At 45.6% G+C, this 22,873-nt stretch overlaps 1 protein-coding gene and 1 non-coding gene across 2 annotated transcripts in view; both read left to right on the plus strand.

The window, feature by feature from the left end:
- The window catches only part of LOC126281585 (protein slit-like), a 78,326-nt gene that overhangs the window by 23,744 nt on the left and 31,709 nt on the right, over positions 1-22,873 (plus strand). The window contains exon 2 of the mRNA XM_049980668.1: positions 16,763-17,150. Coding sequence (XP_049836625.1) covers positions 16,763-17,150 — 388 coding nt within the window. The remainder of the gene's footprint in view (positions 1-16,762; positions 17,151-22,873) is intronic.
- Trnas-uga (transfer RNA serine (anticodon UGA)) lies at positions 6,011-6,085 on the plus strand. The gene has a single exon. It is a non-coding gene; the product is annotated as a tRNA-Ser (tRNA).

Raw genomic sequence — 22,873 nt, forward strand, 5'->3', positions numbered from 1 at the left:
AATGTATGGTGTGGGATTCTGGAGGACAGAATTATAGGCCCCTATTTCATAGAAGTAAATCTTAATGGTAGGAAGTACACCACATTCTTGCAAGAAACATTATGTCTGTCATTGGAAGAAATACCTTTAGGAACAAGAAAAAGAATGTGGTTTCAACTCGATGGGCGCCTGGCACATTTTTCGCTGATGGCTAGAAGTGAGTTGCAGAGACAATTCCCAAATCGTTAGACTGGACGCACTGGACATGTGTCGTGGCCAGCTCGTTCGCCAGATTTGACGCACCTGGATTTTGTCTTGTGGATTCGTAAAAGGCATTCGTTGTAAAGGTGTTCCAACTACACCTGAAGATATGCGAGAGAGAATTGTCAGTGCTTCGCCAGATTTGACGCACCTGGATTTAGTCTTGTGGATTCGTAAAAGGCATTCGTTGTAAAGATGTTCCAACTACACCTGAAGATATGCGAGAGAGAATTGTCAGTGCTTCGCCAGATTTGACGCACCTGGATTTAGTCTTGTGGATTCGTAAAAGGCATTCGTTGTAAAGATGTTCCAACTACACCTGAAGATATGCGAGAGAGAATTGTCAGTGCTTCGCCAGATTTGACGCACCTGGATTTTGTCTTGTGGATTCGTAAAAGGCATTCGTTGTAAAGATGTTCCAACGACACCTGAAGATATGCGAGAGAGAATTGTCAGTGCTTCGATAAGTGCTGATGTGACAAGAAATACCACACAATCCATGATGAGGAGACTGCACCACTGCATTGATACCAATGGTCATCACTTGAACACCTTCTGTAAATGAACGCTCATGTCACCTTTGAGACCTACGTTGACCTTTAATGACCTTACTGTTACACACCACTGGATTCGTCTCGATAGTCGCTATCAGAAAATAAGTACCAAACTATAGCATCCCATTTAAAGAAAACAAAGTTGACTTTCATATCTCTGAAGTGACCCCACCTAGCAACAAAAAACCAACGTCATATTATGGCCCCCCTTATCCCATGCAACTTTTGTCCCACCAATTTTTCAGCTCCTGTGAGGGTGGTTTGAAAAGTTCGCGGAATCACCACGAGACGTCAGCGCTAGCGCAACGAGTTGTTCACGTGATATTCATTGTACTGTTGCTTGTAATCGCATGCCACGTCAGTGATCTTGGAAGAGAGCTTTGGCGGTGATGTGGTTCTGTTGTTGTTCCCGCGTAGTGATTTGCGAAGATGGAAAAAATCGAGATTCGAGCAGTGATTAAATACTTCGTAAACAAAGGTATGAAAGCAAAGGACATTCATGCCTGTTTCCAGAATACACTAGGGGGCTCTGCTTCTCCATATTCAACTCTTGCCAAGTTTAAATCTGGTCGGGAGAGCTTAGATGATGATCCGCGCAGTGGTCGCCTAAATGTGTCACTACTCCATAAATCATTGCAAAAGTGCACAAAATGGTCGTGGAGGATAGCCGTTAGAGAGCGCGTGAAACTGCTCACGCTTGGCTTATGTCATCTGAAAGGGCATATCACATTTTAACTGAAGAATTAGAAACGGAAAAATTATCTGCAAGATGGGTGTCGCGACTCTTGACTCTGCATCAAAAACGCGTGAGAATGGACATATCGGAACAATGTTTGGCCCGTTTTTGGAGAAATGAACAAGATTTTTTGCGTCGTTTTGTGACCACAGATGGAATTTGGATGCACTACTACACCCCAGAGATAAAACAGTCAAACCAGTGGAAACATGCTGATTCTCCGCCACCAAAGAAAGCAAAGACAATTCCTTCGGCGGCAAGGTCATGGCACCAGTGTTCTGGAATGCGAAGGGGATTCTGTTTCTAGATTATCTCCCCACAGGACAAACAGCTGCTATACTGAGATAGTCTTTTTAAACAGAGCCATGCATGGCCCCAGTACCTAAAGCACAAGTAACCGAAGGTAAAGATGCAACTAATTTGCTAACATGGGATGCTGTTTGGAAGCACAGGTACACTTAGCTGTAGCCGTTAGTAAAGTCACAAGTTACGGTTGCAATTTTAGAATATTTCACAAAGCAGTGGAACGACAGAAATCATTACGAATAACATTAAATAAAAATCAGGACATACAAATGCATTTCCCCCAGCAGCCGGGTGGCCGAGCAGTTATATGCGCTACAGTCTGGAACCGCGCGACCGCTACGGTCGCATGTTGGAATCCTGCCTCGGGCATGGATGTGTGTGATGTCCTTAGGTTAGTTAGGTTTAAGTAGTTATAAGTTCTAGGGGAATGATGACCTCAGCTGTTAAGTCCCGTAGGGCTCAGAGCCATTTGAACCATTTTAATTTCCCTATCTCACTGAAAAACTCGTATTGACAGGAAAAACATCGTCAAATGGCGACGGTCGCATTTCTTTAAAAAAATTGTCGCAAAATTATATCATAGATTCCTAAAAGGCGACGTATTGTCCAATCTGGTATTTCTGCGCTAGCCTTCTGTTTCGCCTCTGTTTGTTTATTAGGTTGTTATTTGGTTATTATTGAAGGACTCAAGAAAGTACGCTGCTCTCGCTGAATTGGTTACTCTACTGGAAAATATTTCAAATACATAAAGCTGCACTTGAAATTTTAGTTTTTTTATTCTTTTTTCTTTTTCCTTTTAGACTAGTTCGCTTTACCACTTGTATGTGTGGACATCCAAGGCTTATTTCCAATGAACTATTCAGGTTGTGCATTCCGTTCGTAAGATTATCATTTAATGTAATCTGCCTACATAGCGGAAAGACGACTCTGAAATAAGGTCATATTGAAAGTGTGGATACGACGTCTGTCGGATATTATGAATAACTAGTGTTCAAGCTCCGGATGAAGTGCTTAATGCCATTTCACTTCTGAATAATTGAAAAAAAAGTTAAATGATTCGTATTATTTGCAGTAGTTCCAGTGATTGGAGATGTTATGTTGACCTTGTTTGTATCTACAGTACATGTAAAGTAAGGATGCAGAAAACAAAACATTAAATGAGGTGGCTTACCAAACTGCCTTCTTCATTGACAACACACACACGTTGTACCGAACAAACTGAAGATTTACTTCAAGTAGCTAACAAGTTCGAAAGCTGCCTTACAACTTTATCGATGATAAACACCTAGTCTAGAGACTCTGAGCTAGTGCCTTCACCTTTTTGTGTGGCTGGAAGTGCTTACTTTGATATGACTGGACAGGGTGCTTGAAGATTACTCTCGCTTTCATAGCTCTGTCTCACTCCCCGTGACCCTTCCTGCTAAAATCATTCGCTATTTTTTTCTTACGTGAAAGACACCTTTTTACAAAAGCTTTCGAACAGAGTCTGTTCTGTTCTGTTTCGAAACAGCCCAGACGCAGTCATGTTGGCACTTGGCACTTGACACTGACACTGGGGCAAGGTAAGCTAACTAGTTCAAACCTGTCTTTGGGTGATTTATTTGCAGCTACATGACAATCCTTACACAAATGCAGATTTAGTAATCTTATGAAACTGCTTTACAGAAGTTGAATCCTCATATAGTTTTGTGAATCTTCCTCTTCATCGACTTCTTTACATCTGAAACTTCTTTCACCTGATTTTCTGTCATAACCAGGAACTAATGATATTAAGAAAGCATTTTGGTACTAGAAAATTTCCAGTGTAGAACGGAAATTATAAGCTCATACACATCGGTGGTGGGGGGATGGGAGACACGGGCTTACTGCCTCAAACCCCCCCCCCCCCCTCCTCACCCTGCGTGCGGGCCTTCCGCAGTTCCAGATCATCCATTACCAGACCAAAAAAAGTGCACGTGTTCTTTGACATAATGTTTCGTCAAGATTCTGTCTAATTTCTATGAAACACAGCCGACATATGGGAGGAACACCGGTCTCACCTCTTGCTCTTTTGCCTGGTCGCGTTCCTTACTCCTTAATGCTGTACTGATGTGGCGTGCAGAATATTCACTATCTTTGAACACAGACTTTAGGTATTTCAGCTCCTTTGCAATACTATCTCTAATAGAAGCAAGTGCGCTGTGCATCGACATGCGAAGGACGTCTGTAGTTTGTGGTGGTTGGTGGCTGCTAGACGCCTGAGAGTAAAGGCCTTTACGTGTGGAATTACGGCAAACGGAATGCCCCAACCATCCATCTACTTTCCGGCTGAGCAAGACATTCACAAACGACAGGCAGCCGCCGTCCTTCGCTTCCAAACCGGCAGCCCGCTTAGTCAGCCATAGCCCAGCACTGCATTTTCACAGGACATTCTATGCATTATTCCTTGATCATTATGGGGCCAATCATTAAGGAATCGGCGGAAATACGTTTGGCGGAAGAACTCATTAATCGTGATGACGGCTTTCAACTGGATAACGTGGGGAACCCGGTATTTTCTTTAATTCTTTCAAAAAGAAAACATTTTATGACTAATGACATCTCTAGCGTCAGTTACAATTATTAATATGAAATCTCAATTTTAAGTCCGCGAGCCCGCATTCCGACAGAAAGGGCACTTGCCGTATAACCATTATGCATGTGCCTGCTCTCCATGGATGAAGCAATATTCGAATATGACAGAGGTCGGTAATTTAGCGGTTGCCTTTGTGCATGCGTCTCCGCGTCAATTTTTGGTATAAAATTAGCTTTATGAACTAGTAATCTCCAGCGCAAAGCCCTAACTTGAATTCCGGCGAATGGTTTTGAGCTGAAATATCTTGGCAAGAAATCGATGTCATCCGTCTAGAACCCCGAAACCTCATGGATGACCATTGATCTATTTCGAGTAATATCGATCGACATTAATTCAAATGGTAGTGACGGCTGTATGGGTCAAATACACTTACTGTGTACGTGTTTTTTTAATTTCGTGCTTGTGTTCTTCACGTTCACGTGGTCAATAATGGAAGTGAACATGACAGATCATGATTCACACTGAGCACTATTTCCTGCGCTTCGTGAACGAAGATTGTTGGTATTTTGTATCACTTGTCCCATTTTAGGTTGTTGAACGCATTTTCTGTGTCGACAAATACTACGACAGTGGCTTGATCGTTTAACTCATGCCTCCATTGGCAAAGGCAAAATCAGAACTAAGCGTCTGGTCCAATCGCCTTTCTAAGCTCACACTGATCATCATCTAACCGATCCCTATTTTTTTCCAGCCATTGGTATGTTATTCTTGTCATGATTTTGCAAACACGAACTGTTTAAAGAGAATCTATGATAGCATTCGCTTTTTACCTCCTTATACTGTCTTCATAACTGGTGATTCTTAGAGAGTCAGACAGAACTTCTCTAATCCCCCAGATTCGACACACTAACTTGAATACCTTTTGGCCGCTACTTCTCTCAATGATTTTAGAAATTCCGCAGAAATTTAATCTATTCTCCGTGCCTTGTTTGATCTCAGTTCTTCCAAAGCTGTGCCAAACTCTTATCTGCTCTCTCAGACGACAAAGACGGAAGTACAGCACATACAGGGTGGTCGGAAATTCCCGTTACAAACTTCTAGGACATGTAGAGGGTAGTGAGTACAGAACATTTAGAATAGGAACCCAAGTCAGGAAACGTATCGTCTCCGTTCTACGGCAGTTTCAAAGCAGATGATTATCTCATCCACACCCACGTGAGGAATGTACTTAGGCGTGGCCCAGTACAATTGTTGCGATCCATTTGAAAAGAATACTGACTCGTTCCGTTATTACTCTAGTCGCTTCAGTCCGGAACCACGCTACTACTACGGTCGCAGGTTCGAATCCTGCCGTGATGTCCTTAGGTTAGTTAGGTTTAAGTAACTTCCTGGCAGATTAAAACTGTGTGTCCGACCGAATTCGAACTCGGGACCTTTGCCTTTCGCGGGCAAGTGCTCTACCAACTGAGCTACCGAAGCACCACTCACGCCCGGTACTCACAGCTTTACTTCTGCCAGTATCCGTCTCCTACCTCTTTTCTCAGAAGAGCTTCTGTAAAGTTTGGAAGGTAGGAGACGGATACTGGCAGAAGTAAAGCTGTGAGTACCGGGCGTGAGTCGTGCTTCGGTAGCTCAGTTGGTAGAGCACTTGCCCGTGAAAGGCAAAGGTCCCGAGTTCGAATCTCGGTCGGGCACACAGTTTTAATCTGCCAGGAAGTTTCATATCAGCGCACACTCCGCTGCAGAGTGAAAATCTCATTCTAGGTTTAAGTAGTTCTAATTCTAGGGTACTGATGACCTCAGCTGTTAAGTCCCATAGTGCTTAGAGCCATTTGAACCATTCGTGGCATGAGGTTTTTCGAACCCCCCCCCCCCCCTCCCCTAGACATGGCTATTTCGAGCATTCAGAACACAATCCCTTGTGAACCTACATTCATTTGTGAATTTGTGAAGAGAACTCGACGTGGAAACAGGGGCGCGCCGATGGAACGGTGCAGGAACCATGAGTACAAGACGACGCATTGTGGAAAGTCTGCTGGACCCATAGCGTGTACCCTTTCTAATTGGTACGGATGTAATTGTTGCTCATGGAGAACGTCCAAGACGGTACTGTGGCTAACTTTCCATTGCACGCGTAATTGTTCGTGAACTTGTTGACGGGCTATCTTCAATGCGGCGCAGTACACCTTCAAATTCGGCAGGGGCGAAGTCGCCGTGGAGCACGACAGTCCTGCGTCCTCAAGGTGAAGGTGCTCGTTTCTCGTAGCCGTTGTGTAACATGGGCAAACAGTTTGTGCGATGGAGTTTGACGGAGTGGGAAACGCTCGTGATACAACTGACTAGGAGCTCTTCCGTTACCTCCAGCTTCGCCATACACAAGGAGCATTTCTGTGTATTCCGCAAACGTGTACTGCGACATGTTTCCTCTATCGGTGATGCACAGGTATAGTCTCGGTCTCACAGCAAAGCGGACAACAAGTGACATCTGGAGATCGTTTGACGTAGTACATGTGTACCGTGTTGCATACCAGGACAGGGAACTCTGACAAGGAGACGGCACGACAGTGGGGTCGGGGATTTGTCCGAAATTTTGTGTGGTGAACCTCAGCGTGTTCGGTCAGAGAGCCGGTTGGCCTCTGTAATAAAAAACTGAGTGGAAGAATCAAGAAACGAACTTGAACGGATGTCATGTGACGTCCGCAACGACCAAACACAACGATCAACAACGAACAAAAAATGCAAAAAGAAAAAGATGGTTAGGGCTCGGACTCTTACGCCAGAGCTCTCGGGTTCGATTCCTCCTCCGGCACTTACTTCTTCTGTTTCATTTTCTTTTGTTATTCCACCAATTATTCAGAAAGTTTTCGAAACCTAAATTATCTTTAAAACATTATTTTAGCTCAAGAACGTAAAGTTTTTCATTCACTGAAAAATATTCGTGCTCGTTGTTCTATTTCGTTTTATGGGGTTTCAAGGTTTAAAGGGGCTTTGTAAGGGTCCTCTTGATATTATAACGGTCATCTGCGCATAGGACTGTGCGCTAGCCGTGAGAGGTAAACGGCAGTTTGTTTTTCGATTTCGTCGTGAACAGACGTGCCTGAATTTCAAATTTCAAGGTGTTATTCCGATCCAAGGTTAAACATGTCGACTGAAGAAGTTGCTGGTTTATCATGGAATAGGAGAAGAAATTCCTGAAAAATACATTCATAGTGATATATCAAAATTACGATTGAAGGGCGCAGTGGTGTATTATGAAAAGCTATTGACGGAAAATAATTTAATTGCATCGACATCTCCGGAAGAAATCTCTCACGGTGCTATGTTATTGGATTTATAACAATACACTGGAACTTTTGGATGAAAAAACATTCGTAACTGAAGAGGAATTAATTCACGATCATGAGGATTGCGAAGAATGTGAGGAGAACGGTGAACAGTTCGAAGCGCCACAAGGTGATTCGTCTCCAGACGAATATAAACCGTCACCGTAAAGATTTGAAAGTGACACGATTCCCACTGCCTACAAAGCCAGAGTCGTGAGTGTTACTAAAGTGGACACCACATGGTACTTGGCGACATTGCAAAAACAAGGATGCCGCCAATTGAAAAGAAAAGAACATCTTTCAAAATGGGAAAAAGATATTAAAAGTGGTGGTACGCGAATAGATAAATTTGAGTCGATAGATTCATGGGCCTACGACCGTTTTGTGGAAGCAAGGCAGCAATATCAGCAAGTCACGACAAGAAATTTACAGCAATGAGCATTGGCTGCGACTGCACAATTCGTCGATTTCAAACTCAAGGCGTCTGACCTTTGGGTCACGGCATTTAAACATAAGCACAGATTTTCACAACTCAAGATCACGAAACTGGTTTCGAAAAAAGAAGCGGTGTCATTGGAGGACATCCAGGAGTCTGCGGAGACCTTTCGTCGGCAGATGTGACGTTTAATCCCTCAGTACCATAAGGATTATGTGATAAATACTGACCAAACAGGTAAATACATGTTTTCTGCGTACAAAAGGTTTTTACCGATGTAAAATGTATCAATTCAAATTCAATTATAGAAAAAGATATTTACATACACATTCGAATATCGTTTGGTATTAAAAATGCTATTGTTTCAGGGTGCCAGTATCAATCTGTTTTCAACGGGACTCTCACTGAAAAAGGGAGTAAAACAGTTTTCGTGAAAAAGTCGGATTTGACTAAAGTGACATATTCGTACACCGCACAATATTCAATAACATGATCGGGAAAAGCGCTCCCATGTGTCTTCATATGCTTAGGCCTACAAGAAGCGACCGGTCATTTCAGACCTCATATTCACAAATTAATAGATGGCTATGCCAATACATATACGAACGTCATCGTAATAACATCGAAGTCCGGAAAATTAATAACAGTTTTATACATGGATTTTCTTCGGGGAGAATAAATATTTGCTTCTCATTGACTCTTGGGGAGATCAAACGAATCCGGAGATATATGGTGCAATTTTTCAAGATGAAAATATGCCAGCTTGGTCTGTAAAAGTCATACCTCCAAAATGCAATTCTTTGGTGCAAACTTGTGATGTTTATTTTCACAGGCAAGTTAAAAATTTCATAAAACTCTTGCAAAATTGCAGCGCATTGTTACAGGAGAATTGTGAAATTAATTCCCGGGAAGATTGTATAAAAATTCATTCTATAATTCACCATCAATTATCGTCACCAATATTCCGAGACATGATACAATGTTCCTGGTTTGCCTCAAAATTATCAGAAATTCGAAACATTTTCGTAAATGGTAATGGGGAATGTTTTTGTACAGATTTATTGCAAACGCCCTGTGATTGCAAAAAAATCCGCTTTTATATGTAGCGCAAGATGTTGCAAAAACTATTGCTTTGTTGGTTCTTACGATAATTACCACTGCGGCTCTTGTTTGTAATTATTATATGTCTACAAATTGAACGTTTCGCAATCGACTTTGTTATTCTGATTAAAAACGCAATGTTTCTCCTCTTATACCGGGCGATCAATAAGTAAGAATAAATTTGAAAACTGAATAAATCACGAAATAATGTAGATAGAGAGGTACTAATTGACACACATGCTTGGAATGACACGTGGTTTTATTAGAAGCAAAAAAATACAAACGTTCAAAAAATGTCCGTCAGATGGCGCTTCATCTGTTCAGAATAGCAATAATTAGCGTAACTAAGACAAAGCAAAGATGGTGTTCTTGACAGGAAATGCTCAATATGTCCACCATCATTCCTCAACAATAACTGTAGTCGAGGAATAATGTTGTGAACAGCACTGTAAAGCGTGTCCGGAGTTATGGTGAGGCATTGGCGTCAGATGTTGTTTTTCAGCATCCCTAGAGATGTCGATCACGATACACTTGCGACTTCAGGTAACCGCAAAGCCAATAATCGCACGGACTGAGGTCTGGGGACCTGGGAGACCAATCATGACGAAAGTGGCGGCTGAGCACACGATCGTCACCAAACGACGCGCGCAAGAGATCTTTCACGCGTCTAGCAATACTTTTATTTTCTTCTACTAAAACCCCATGTCATTCCAAGCATGTGTGACAGGTTTTACATCTATATCTACATTATTCCGTGGTTTATTAAGTTTTCAAATTTATACTGACTTTTTGATCGCCCGGTTCTTTACAATGAAAAATGGAAAACCCACCGCCATGAATTGGGTTGTTGGACAAAAAGAAAATAATTTTTATTCAATAATGTAACTAATTTGTTAAAGATAATGTAGGTTTGGGAAACTTTCTGAATAATTAGTGGAGTAAGAAAATAAAATGAAACAGAAGAAATAAATAGAAGTGCTGGGGGAGGAATCGAACCCGAGACCACTGACGTAAGAGTCCGAGCCCTAACCATCTACGCCAGACGGTAGCTAGGCAATAGATTAACATTTTATACTCATAAGGCACTTCAGAAACTTTGGACGATTTAACCCGGGATTTCCGTGTAGTGCATCCTAATATTTTAACCACGTGAGGTGTTAGGTGTCCTCTTTCACCTACAAAATTTCGGACAGATCCCCGACCCGACAACGTGCCGTCACCTTGTTAGACGTTTCTCTTGCCCTAGGCGGACGTTGACGAGGTACACATCTGAACTGAAACTGTCGTAGAACGTAATAGATACGATTCCACACATGGGTTCCTATTCAAAATGTTCTGTACTCACTACCCTCTAATTGTCCTAGAAGCTTGTGACGGGATTTTCCGACCACCCTGTATATTAAAATTGTGTGTCAGTCCTCCTCCATAAAGCATTAACTGCTTGCAGGACGAGGGGGAAGAGGCTGGAGAGCGAGTATTGTGCGCGCAAAACGCCTCGGCCGCTAGATACGCAATCAGCTAGGGAAGTGTGGCAGGAGCAGCAGTGATGGAGGGTGGGGGGTGGGGGATTGTCAGAGTGCTGGAGGGGAAGTGCTGTTCTAAACTGGAGCTTACACTCACATTTTTGGTAAATTTTAAGTGGAGCCCCTCCATGTCCACACTTGCATGGTGACCATTCAAAAAGATCTACTGTCATCTCTGCTTTCGTTAGTGTTTAACAAGAATTCGGCCGAAAACGCAGCAATTTGGTTTCGCCTGGATTGTAAATTAATTGTAACTTTCAGAGAAGCGTCATGAATGGCGAATTTTGAGTAAAACCTACACATTTCTCTGGTTGCCGTGTCAAAATTTGCTTCTTTTGGCAAACCACAGCGGAGTTTATGCTCTCACCTCACTAACATGTGCAGACACAACTGCGTGAAAATTCTGAAACAGTGGTTTATTAAGTGAGGAACTGAGGAAAAGTGATGTCAGCAGCCTATGAAAAAGCCTATGAAAAAGCACATTCTTGGTACAAGAAAACTTGTAATGACTTCACATATGTTGTTCCAAAAACCTTAGCATTTCTCATTTCGCCAGCTATCAATGACCTTTAAAAATTATGTTCTTTCACTGAAAAAGTCTGTAGTTATTGGAATAGCATGGAAGATAATTAAGTTTTACATAATAACGATACGGTAAAATTCTCTCCTCTTTGCATTTTCCAAAATCTCGTTCCGATATCAGATTCAGTTTATGAAATATGAGGAATGTTGTGGATATTTCACTCTGTTTTTATCGCTGGCGCGGTGTTATCGCAAATGATTGAGTAACATCAGATTAGTTTTCTCAAGATTGGTAGCACATAGATAGCTCTATCCAAGTCTAAAGAAAAATTCAGTATGTTAGCTAAATTTCATGTGCAGCGACATATTATGTAATTTGCACCAAACGCAAAATCATAGTGACGTGTATTTTTCGTTGCACACTTTTCCGAATTTCGCGCAGTGTCTTACTTTTAATGTAAACCCCATCTGGGGTACGTTGTCCTCGATGGTGAGTGTTCATCGGAGGTGAGAGTATCATCTGGAGAGCCCCCGGGAAGTGTGGTAGGTCCGCTGTTGTTTTCTATCTACATAAATGATCTTTAGGATAAGGTGGATAGCAATGTGCGGCTGTTTGCTGATGATGCTGTGGTGTACTGGAAGGCGTCGTCGTTGAGTGAAGGAGGATACAAGATGACTTGGACAGGATTTGTGGTTGGTGTAAAGAATGGCAGCTAACTCTAAATATAGATAAATGTAAATTAATGCAGATGAATAGGAAAAAGAATCACGTAATGTTTGAATACTCCATTAGTAGTGTAGCGCTTGACACAGTCAGGTCGATTAAATATTTGGGAGTAACATTGCAGAGCGATATGAAGTGGGACAAGCATGTAGTAGCAGCTGTGGGGAAGGCGGATAGTCGCCTTCGGTTCATTGGTAGAATTTTGGGAAGATGAGGTTCATCTGTAAAGGAGATCGCTTATAAAACACTAATACGACCTATTCTTGAGTACTGCTCGAGCGTTTGGGATCCCTATCAGGTCGGATTGAGGGAGGACATAGAAGCAATTCAGAGGCGGGCTGCTAGATTTGTTACTGGTAGGTTTGATGATCACGCAAGTGTTACGGAAATGCTTCAGGAACTCGGGAGGGAGTCTCTGGAGGAAAGGAGGCGCTCTTTTCGTGAGTTCCAACTGAGGAAATTTAGAGAACCAGCATTTGAGGCTGACTGCTGTCCAAATTTACTGCCGCCAACTTATAGAGATTAGGGCTCGTACAGAGGCATATAGGCAGTCATTTTTCCCTCATTCTGTGTGGGAGTGGACAGGGAGAGAAGACGCTAGTTGTGGTACGAGGTACCCTCCGCCACGCATCGTATGGTGGATTGCGGAGTATATATGTAGATGTAGATGGGGAAGTTCGGCCGACGAGACGAGTCTTATTTCAGTCGACGTTACATTGGGCGACTCGCGTCCCAGTGATGAGGGTGAACTGATGATGAAATCAACACAACACCCAGTCCAAGAGCGGAGAAAATCTCCAATGCGGCCGGGAATCAAACCCGGCCCCACTGTATCGGAGGCAAACATGTTACCATTCAGCTAAGCAGGCGGACATTTAATGTCAATTTCACAATAACTATGATCATTAACGAAATGAGGGGCCCATCATGAACCTGACATGTAAAGCTACATGTAACGCTAAAAAAATGAATTTGTTTAGCGAATAGTTTCTGTAGAAACCTTTTGAGCAAGATTACAGTGTCCGCGCATCGATTCTGCCATCGCTGACCGGCCGAAAGGTGGAAAACGCTTACCGTCCTCCCCTCCAAGCAAACGAATGAACTCTCCCAGCGCTCTGGACGAAAACTGGCCACTGCGAGTCGCCCGCCGTATCCTGCGCGAGCTACGCGGCGTAGTTTTCGGAAGGACAAGAAGGTAAGCGTCCTAGCAAGAAAACATGTCTCAGCATAACTGCTTAACACACTGAGAATTATTTGTGACTGTGTACATAAAATTACGACCTAGCAGGCAATTGAGCATTTTATTTTGAGGAAAATTATCGCATGTAACGATGTGCGAAACACATTGACAGTTTCACTTTCACTGGTATATCAGCCCTGAATCACTTTAAAATACACTGCAAGAGGTGCTTTTTGTTGCACCCTTTATTAAAGTCTTCTCTCATTACAGTCGCAGATGGATCGCGAGAAAAATAATTTCTTGTTGCATCTGTGTTTGTTGTTAGTCTAATTTCTTTTCTTCTCGAACAGTACAAGATCGATCTGTAGCGGTCTGAAGAATAATTGTAGCGTCAGACCTGCAAGTCTGTTCTCGGAATATTTCGAATAGCTACATCTACATCTACATTTATACTCGGCAAGCCACGCAACGGTGTGTGGCGGAGGGCACTTTACGTACCACTGTCATTACCTCTGATTCCTGTTCCAGTCGCGTATGGTTCGCGGTAAGAACGACTGCCGGAAAGCCTCCATGCGCGCTGGAATCTCTCTAATTTTACATTCGTGATCTCCTCGGGAGGTATAAGTAGGGGGAAGCAATATATTCGATACCTCATCCAGAAACGCACCCTCTCGAAACCTGGACTGCAAGCTACACTGCGATGCAGAGCGCCTTTCTTGCAGAGTCTGCCATTTGAGTTTGCTAAACATCCCTGTAACGCTATCACGCGTACCAAATAACCCTGTGACGAAACGCGCTGCTCATCTTTGGATCTTCTTTATCTCCTCCGTCAACCCGACCTGGTACGGATCCCACACTGATGAGCAATACTCAAGTATAGGTCGAACGAGTGTTTTGTAAGCCTCCTCCTTTGATGATGGACTACATTTTCTAAGGACTCTCCCAGTGAATCTCAGCATGGTACGCGCCTTAACAATAATTAATTTTATAAGATCATTCCACTTGACATCGCTCCGCACGCATACTCCCAGATATTTTACAGAAGTAACTGCTACCAGTGTTTGTTCAGCTATCATATAATCATACAATAAAGTATCCTTCTTTCTATGTATTCAAAATACACTCCTGGAAATTGAAATAAGAACACCGTGAATTCATTGTCCCAGGAAGGGGAAACTTTATTGACACATTCCTGGGATCAGATACATCACATGATCACACTGACAGAACCACAGGCACATAGACACAGGCAACAGAGCATGCACAATGTCGGCACTAGTACAGTGTATATCCACCTTTCGCAGCAATGCAGGCTGCTATTCTCCCATGGAGACGATCGTAGAGATGCTGGATGTAGTCCTGTGGAACGGCTTGCCATGCCATTTCCACCTGGCGCCTCAGTTGGACCAGCGTTCGTGCTGGACGTATAGACCGCGTGAGACGATGCTTCATCCAGTCCCAAACATGCTCAATGGGGGACAGATCCGGAGATTTTGCTGGCCAGGGTAGTTGACATACACCTTCTAGAGCACGTTGGGTGGCACGGGATACATGCGGATGTGCATTGTCCTGTTGGAACAGCAAGTTCCCTTGCCGGTCTAGGAATGGTAGAACGATGGGTTCGATGACGGTTTGGATGTACCGTGCACTATTCAGTGTCCCCTCGACGATCACCAGAGGTGTACGGCCAGTGTAGGAGATCGCTCGCCACACCACGATGCCGGGTGTTGGCCCTGTGTGCCTCGGTCGTATGCAGTCCTTATTGTGGCGCTCACCTGCACGGCGCCAAACACGCATACGACCATCATTGGCACCAAGGCAGAAGCGACTCTCATCGCTGAAGACGACACGTCTCCATTCGTCCCTCCATTCACACCTGTCGCGACACCGCTGGAGGCGGGCTGCACGATGTTGGGGCGTGAGCGGATGACGGCCTAACGGTGTGCGGGACCGTAGCCCAGCTTCATGGAGACGGTTGCGAATAGTCCTCGCCGATACCCCAGGAGCAACAGTGTCCCTAATTTGCTGGGAAGTGGCGGTGCGATCCCCTACGGCACTGCGTAGGATCCTACGGTCTTGGCGTGCTTCCGTGCGTCGCTGCGGCACGGTCCCAGGTCGACGGGCACGTGCACCTTCCGCCGACCACTGGCGACAACATCGATGTACTGTGGAGACCTCACGCCCCACGTGTTGAGCAATTCGGCGGTACGTCCACCCGGCCACCCGCATGCCCACTATACGCCCTCGCTCAAAGTCCGTCAACTGCACATACGGTTCACGTCCACGCTGTCGCGGCATGCTACCAGTGTTAAAGACTTCGATGGAGCTCCGTATGCCACGGCAAACTGGCTGACACTGACGGCGGCGGTGCACAAATTCTGCGCAGCTAGCGCCATTCGACGGCCAACACCGCGGTTCCTGGTGTGTCCGCTGTGCCGTGCGTGTGATCATTGCTTGTACAGCCCTCTCGGAGTGTGCCGAGCAAGTATGGTGGGTCTGACACACCGGTGTCAATGTGTTCTTTTTTCCATTTCCAGGAGTGTACATTACATTTGTCTCTCTTAAGGGTCAGTTGCCGCTCCCTGCACCAAGTGCCTATCCGCTGCAGATCTTCCTGCATTTCGCTGCAATTTTCTAATGCTGCAACTTCTCTGTATACTACAGCATCATCCGCGAAAAGCCGAATGGAATTTCTGGCACTTTATACTAGGTCATATATATATATTGTGAAAACCAATGGTCCCATAACACTTCCATGTGGCACGCCAGAGGTTACTTTAACGTCTGTAGACGTCTCTACATTGAGAACAACATACTGTGTTCTTTGCTAGAACTCTTCAAGGCAGCCACACAGTTGGTCTGATATTCTTTAGGCACTTACTTTGTTTACCAGGCGACAGTGCGGAACAGTATCGAACGCCTTCTGGAAGTCAAGGAAAATGGCATCTACCTGGGAGCCTGTATTTAATATTTCTTGGGTCTCGTGAACAAATAAAGCGAGTTGGGTCTCACACGATCGCCGTTTCTGGAATCCATGTTGATTCCTACCGAGTAGATTCTGGGTTTCCAGAAACGACATGATACGCTAGCATAAAACAAGTTCTAAAATTCTGCAACAGATCGACGTCAGAGATATAGGTCTATAGTTTTGCGCATCTGCTCGACGACCCTTCTTGAAGACTGGGACTACTTGTGCTCTTTTCCAATCATTTGGAACCTTCCGTTCCTCTAGAGACTTGCGGTACACAGCTGTTAGAAGGGGGGCAAGCTCTTTCGCGTACTCTGTGTAGAATCGAATTGGTATCCCGTCAGGTTCCATGGACTTTCCTCTATTGACTGTTTTCAGTTGCTTTTCTATTCCTTGGACACTTCATCCGCGAAAAGGCGCATGGAACTTCCGACACTGACGGCTAACGTCGACCAGCTACGATATTTCGGTATTTACGTTAATTTGTCTCACCAGTCATACCAGGTAACCACTGACACAATGCTTACTCTGCGCTCACGGTGACCTACGAAACAACTGACTCGAACGTAAGGCGACCTGTTGTTGTTATGTGCAGGAACTCCCCAAGGTGCGCCGCGCAGCCGCCGCCAGCACTGCCGATTTCGGTCGCACTGGCAGCGGCCATATTGCTGCTGGGTGTCTTGGCGAGCAGTGGCTGTGCTGGAGGCTTCACGCCGCCTGCGGCCTGTCCACCGGCGCAGTTCCGGACGGGGAAAGCGCGCCCACTGGAGTGGGCCAAGTGTCCAGCCGACTGCAGCTGCTCGAGCACGGACGTCCAGCTGTGGTGCCGCGGGTCAGGTCTGCCCGAGCTGGTCGGCGCTGACGCAGCGTTCCTTGAAACAATGGTCGTCGAGGGGCTCGGAATCGCCAAACTGCAGGCTCACCACTTCGGCCACCTCACCCGCCTGGTGGATCTAACCTTATCTAACGGACGAATATCAGAGGTGAGTGCCGTGCGAAGGTCCCATGTCTTTAGTTGCAACTGGGGTCACAGAGCCACTGCACAGTGGTCCATATTGGGCACACGGTCTACGAAATCCATTTCTCCGCTCCTGTTCCTGCTTTTATTGGTATACGGGACAGACATACGCACTCGTACAATGACCTAAATAGCAAACACAGTAAAAACAGATGTGGTGGTGGTGGTTAGTGTTTAACGTCCCGTCGACAACGAGGTCATTAGAGACGCAGCGCAAGCTCGGGTTAGGGAAGGATTGGGAAGGAAATCGGCCGTGCCCTTTCAAAGGAACCATCCCGGCATTTGCCTGAAACGATTTAGGGAAATCACGGAAAACCTAAATCAGGATGGCCGGAGACGGGATTGAACCGTCGTCCTCCCGAATGCGAGTCCAGTGTGCTAACTACTGCGCCACCTCGCTCGGCAGATGTACACAGGATGTTACAAAAAGGTACGGGCCAAACTTTCAGGAAACATTCCTCACACTCAAAGAAAGAAAATATGTTATGTGGACATGTGTCCGGAAACGCTTACTTTCCATGTTAGAACTCATTTTATTACTTCTCTTCAGATCACATTAATCATCGAATGGAAACACACAGCAACAGAACGTACCAGCGCGACTTCAAACACTTTGTTACAGGAAATGTTAAAAAAGGCCTCCGTTAGCGAGGATACATGCATCCACCCTCCATCGCATGGACTCCCTGATGTGCTGATGCAGCCCTGGAGAATGGCGTATTGTGTCACAGCCGTCCACAATACGAGCACGAAGAGTCTCTACATTTGGTACCGGGGTTGCCCAGACAAGAGCTTTCCAATTCCCCCACAAGTGAAAGTCAAGAGAGTTGAGGTCAGGAGAGCGTGGAGGCCATGGAATTGGTCCGCCTCTACCAATCCATCGCTCACCGAATCTGTTGTTGAGAAGCGTACGAACACTTCGAGTGAAATGTGCAGGAGCTCCATCGCGCATCAACCACATGTTGTGTCGTACTTGTAAAGGCACATCTTCTAGCAGCACAGGTAGAGTATCCCGCATGAAATCATGATAACGTGCTCCATTGAGCGTAGGTGGAAGATCAAACTAAAATGAGCTCTAGCATGCAAATTAAGCATTTCCGGACACGTGTCCACATAACATCTTTTCTTTATTTGTGCGTGAGGAATGTTTCCTGAAAGTTTGGCCGTACTTTTTTGTAACACCCTGTATATTAGCTCTACAACTTTGCTTCCGCCGTTTTTTTCTCGAAGTTCGGGCCTTTACTGTGAGAAACTTACAAAAAAATTCATTCATAGTATTTCCCATAGCTGGCCACTACATTCTCCCATCGTTCGGTTAGCATACGAATCCCGTGGCGGAAGAACTGGGCCTCTTTTGTGGGGATCCATGAATCGATTTAATTTTGCACTTGTTCATTGATCGGAAGTGCTGGTCAGCCGGACTGTATGTCTCTGATCGGAAAAGGTGGTAGTCGGCAACGTATGGAGAATACGGCGGGAGGGATAGGACTTCTCATTGCAACGTTTCCATGTATATTGTGACGGGTTTTGCGACATGGGGTCGAGGACTGACCTGCTGCAAAATTATCTCTACGTGTCTATCGCTGTATTGTGGAAGTTTGTGTTGCAGTGTTGGGCTCGAACGCAGCAACTGCTTTCGACAATGGTGTCCTGTGACTGTCTCCGTCAGTTTCAGTAGCTGCGGAAAACGTTCTGTCTTCCAACGCCACCGGCCGGAGTGGCCGCGCTGTTCTAGGCGCTACAGTCTGGAGCCGCGCGACCGCTACGGTCGCAGGTTCGAATCCTGCCTCGGGCATGGATGTGTGTGATGTCAGGTTAGTCAGGTTTAAGTAATTCTCAGTTCTAGGGGACTGATGACCTCAGAAGTTACGTACCGTAGTGCTCAGAGCCATTTGAACCATTTGAACCATTTGAACCATCTTCCACCGCCATGCCGGTTTTCGACGCCTAAATCACCTTTCTTAAGTCGTTGGAAACATTCTCTGCACGTTCTTCCACTAATAATTCCCTCACCATTCGTCTTACCCAGCATTTTATAAGCCACAGCCGCATATATCTTCATGTTAAAGCAGAAAAGTAAAACTTGCCGAAAATGGCGAGAAATGGGTACGTAAGTTGACGTACTTCATCTAGAATAACCTTGTGATGCAATCACAAATCGACTAATATTTTAAGGCATTATGTTTACAGATGCCTAAGCTTATTGTATTACACCTATGATCAACCACCTGAACCCCACTTGCCGCTACTGCCGTCTCTTGCAAAACGGCGGAAGCAAAGCTGTAGGCATTATATATATATATATATATATATATATATATATATATATATATATATATATATATATATATATACTACTGGCCATTAAAGTTGCTAAACCAAGAAGAAATGCAGATGATAAACGGGTATTCTTTGGACAAATATATTATACTAGAACTAACATGTGATTACATTTTCACGCAATTTGGGTGCATAGATCCTGGGAAATCAATACCCAGAACAACCACCTCTGGCCGTAATAACGGCCTTGATACGCCTGGTCATTGAGTCAAACAGAGCTTTGATGGCGTGTACTGGTACAGCTGCCCATGCAGCTTCAACACGATACCACAGTTCATCAAGAATAGTGGCTGGTGTATTGTGACGAGACAGTTGCTCGGCAACCATTGACCAGACGTTTTCATTTGCTGATAGATATAGAGAATGTGCTGGCCAGGGAAGCAGTCAACCATTTTTTGTATCCAGAAAGGCCCGTACAGGACCTACAACATGCAGTTGTGTATTATCCTGCTGAAATGTAGGGTTTCGCAGGGATCGAATGAAGGGTAGCCACGGGTCGTAACACATCTGAAATGTAACGTCCACCGTTCAAAATGCCGTCAATGCGAACAAGAGGTGACGTGTAACCAATGACACCCTATACCATCACTCCAGGTGATACGCCAGTATGGCGATGACGAATACACGCTTCCAATGTGCGTTCATCGAGATGTCGCCAAACACAGATGCGACCATCATGATGCTGTAAACAGAACCTGGATTCATCCAAAAAAATGTTTTGCCATTCGTGCACCGTGGTTTGTCGTTGAGTACACTATTGCAGGCGCTAATGTCTGTGATGCAGCGTCAAGGGTAATCGCAGCCATGGTCACCCAGCTGATAGTCCATGCTGCTGGAAACGTCGTCGATCTGTTCGTCAAGATGGTTGTTGTCTTTCAGACGTCCCCATCTCCTGACTCAGGGATCGAGACGTGGCTGCAGGATCCGTTACAGCCGTGCGGATAAGATGATTGCTAGTGATATGATGCCGTTGGGACCCAGCACGGCGTTCCGTATTACCCTCCTGAACACACCGATTCCGTATTCTGCTAACAGTCATTGGATCTCGACCTACGCGAGCAGCAATGTCGCTATACGACAAACCGCAATCGCGATGGTACGCATTTCTTCTCCTTAGACGAGGCATCACAACAACGTTTCACTTGGCAACGCCGGTCAACTGCTGTTTGCGTATGAGAAGTCGGTTGGAAACTTTCCTCGTGTAAGCACGTTGTAGGTGTCACCACCGGCGCCAATCTCGTGTGAATGCTCTGAAAAGCTAATAATTTGCATATCACAGCATTTTTTTCCTGTCGGTTAAATTTCGCGTCTGTACCAAGTCGTCTTCGTTGTGTAGCAATTTTAATGGCCAGTAATATATATCCAGTATTACTAAGTTTATTGTCGATGTCATTACCCGAGATTTTAAGTTGAAGGAAATAATGTTTCTTAATATAGAGTGACAAACATTGAACTATATGAAATAAAATCGTCGTAACTTCTGGACGGTTTGCTTTAGGACTTTCAAACTGCACGGTTGGCAGCGGGGCATGATGGGAATTAGTATCCGCATATACACTCCTGGAAATTGAAATAAGAACACCGTGAATTCATTGTCCCAGGAAGGGGAAACTTTATTGACACATTCCTGGGGTCAGATACATCACATGATCACACTGACAGAACCACAGGCACATAGACACAGGCAACAGAGCATGCACAATGTCGGCACTAGTACAGTGTATATCCACCTTTCGCAGCAATGCAGGCTGCTATTCTCCCATGGAGACGATCGTAGAGATGCTGGATGTAGTCCTGAGGAACGGCTTGCCATCCCATTTCCACCTGGCGCCTCAGTTGGACCAGCGTTCGTGCTGGACGTGCAGACCGCGTGAGACGATGCTTCATCCAGTCCCAAACATGCTCAATGGGGGACAGATCCGGAGATCTTGCTGGCCAGGGTAGTTGATTTACACCTTCTACAGCACATTGGGTGGCACGGGATACATGCGGACGTGCATTGTCCTGTTGGAACAGCAAAGTTCCGTTGCCGGTCTAGGAATGGTAGAACGATGGGTTCGATGACGGTTTGAATGTACCGTGCACTATTCAGTGTCCCCTCGACGATCACCAGAGGTGTACTGCCAGTGTAGGAGATCGCTCCCCTCACCATGATGCCGGGTGTTGGCCCTGTGTGCCTCGGTCGTATGCAGTCCTTATTGTGGCGCTCACCTGCACGGCGCCAAACACGCATACGACCATCATTGGCACCAAGGCAGAAGCGACTCTCATCGCTGAAGACGACACGTCTCCAATCGTCCCTCCATTCACGCCTGTCGCGACACCACTGGAGGCGGGCTGCACGATGTTGGGGCGTGAGCGGAAGACGGCCTAACGGTGTGCGGGACCGCAGCCCAGCTTCATGGAGACGGTTGCGAATGGTCCTCGCCGATACCCCAGGAGCAACAGTGTCCCTAATTTGCTGGGAAGTGGCGGTGCGGTCCCCTACGGCACTGCGTAGGATCCTACGGTCTTGGCGTGCATCCGTGCGTCGCTGCGGTCCGGTCCCAGGTCGACGGGCACGTGCACCTTCCGCCGACCACTGGCGACAACATCGATGCACTGTGGAGACCTCACGCCCCACGTGTTGAGCAATTCGGCGGTACGTCCACCCGGCCTCCCGCATGCCCACTATACGCCCTCGCTCAAAGTCCGTCAACTGCACATACGGTTCACGTCCACGCTGTCGCGGCATGCTACCAGTGTTAAAGACTGCGATGGAGCTCCGTATGCCACGGCAAACTGGCTGACACTGACGGCGGCGGTGCACAAATGCTGCGCAGCTAGCGCCATTCGACGGCCAACACCGCGGTTCCTGGTGTGTCCGCTGTGCCGTGCGTGTGATCATTGCTTGTACAGCCCTCTCGCAGTGTCCGGAGCAAGTATGGTGGGTCTGACACACCGGTGTCAATGTGTTCTTCTTTCCATTTCCAGGAGTGTATATCATTTTGTTTACCGACGGAGCTCACTTTGATTTGGATCGGATCGTCAGTAAGCAAAATTTTCGCATAAGGGCACTGTAAATCCACGTTTCGGGATCGAGAAGTCTCTTCACCCTCAACCGGTGACTGTGTGGTGTACAATGTCCTATCACGGAATGATGAGTGGGACATTCCTCGATGGCACGGTGAATACCAGACAGTATATGAAGATTTTTTAAGATGATTTCATTCCAATTATCCAAAGTGATTTAAACAAGATGTGGTTCATGCAACACGAAACTCGACACTATCGAAGAAGCAGAGTGTTAGATGACCTGGACGTGGAATTTGGTGACCGCAATCTGGCTCTCGCGTACCCGGCGGCCAC

The sequence above is a fragment of the Schistocerca gregaria genome, chromosome 7 (genome assembly GCF_023897955.1).
Source record: "Schistocerca gregaria isolate iqSchGreg1 chromosome 7, iqSchGreg1.2, whole genome shotgun sequence".
In the NCBI taxonomy this organism is placed as follows: Eukaryota; Metazoa; Arthropoda; class Insecta; order Orthoptera; family Acrididae; genus Schistocerca; species Schistocerca gregaria.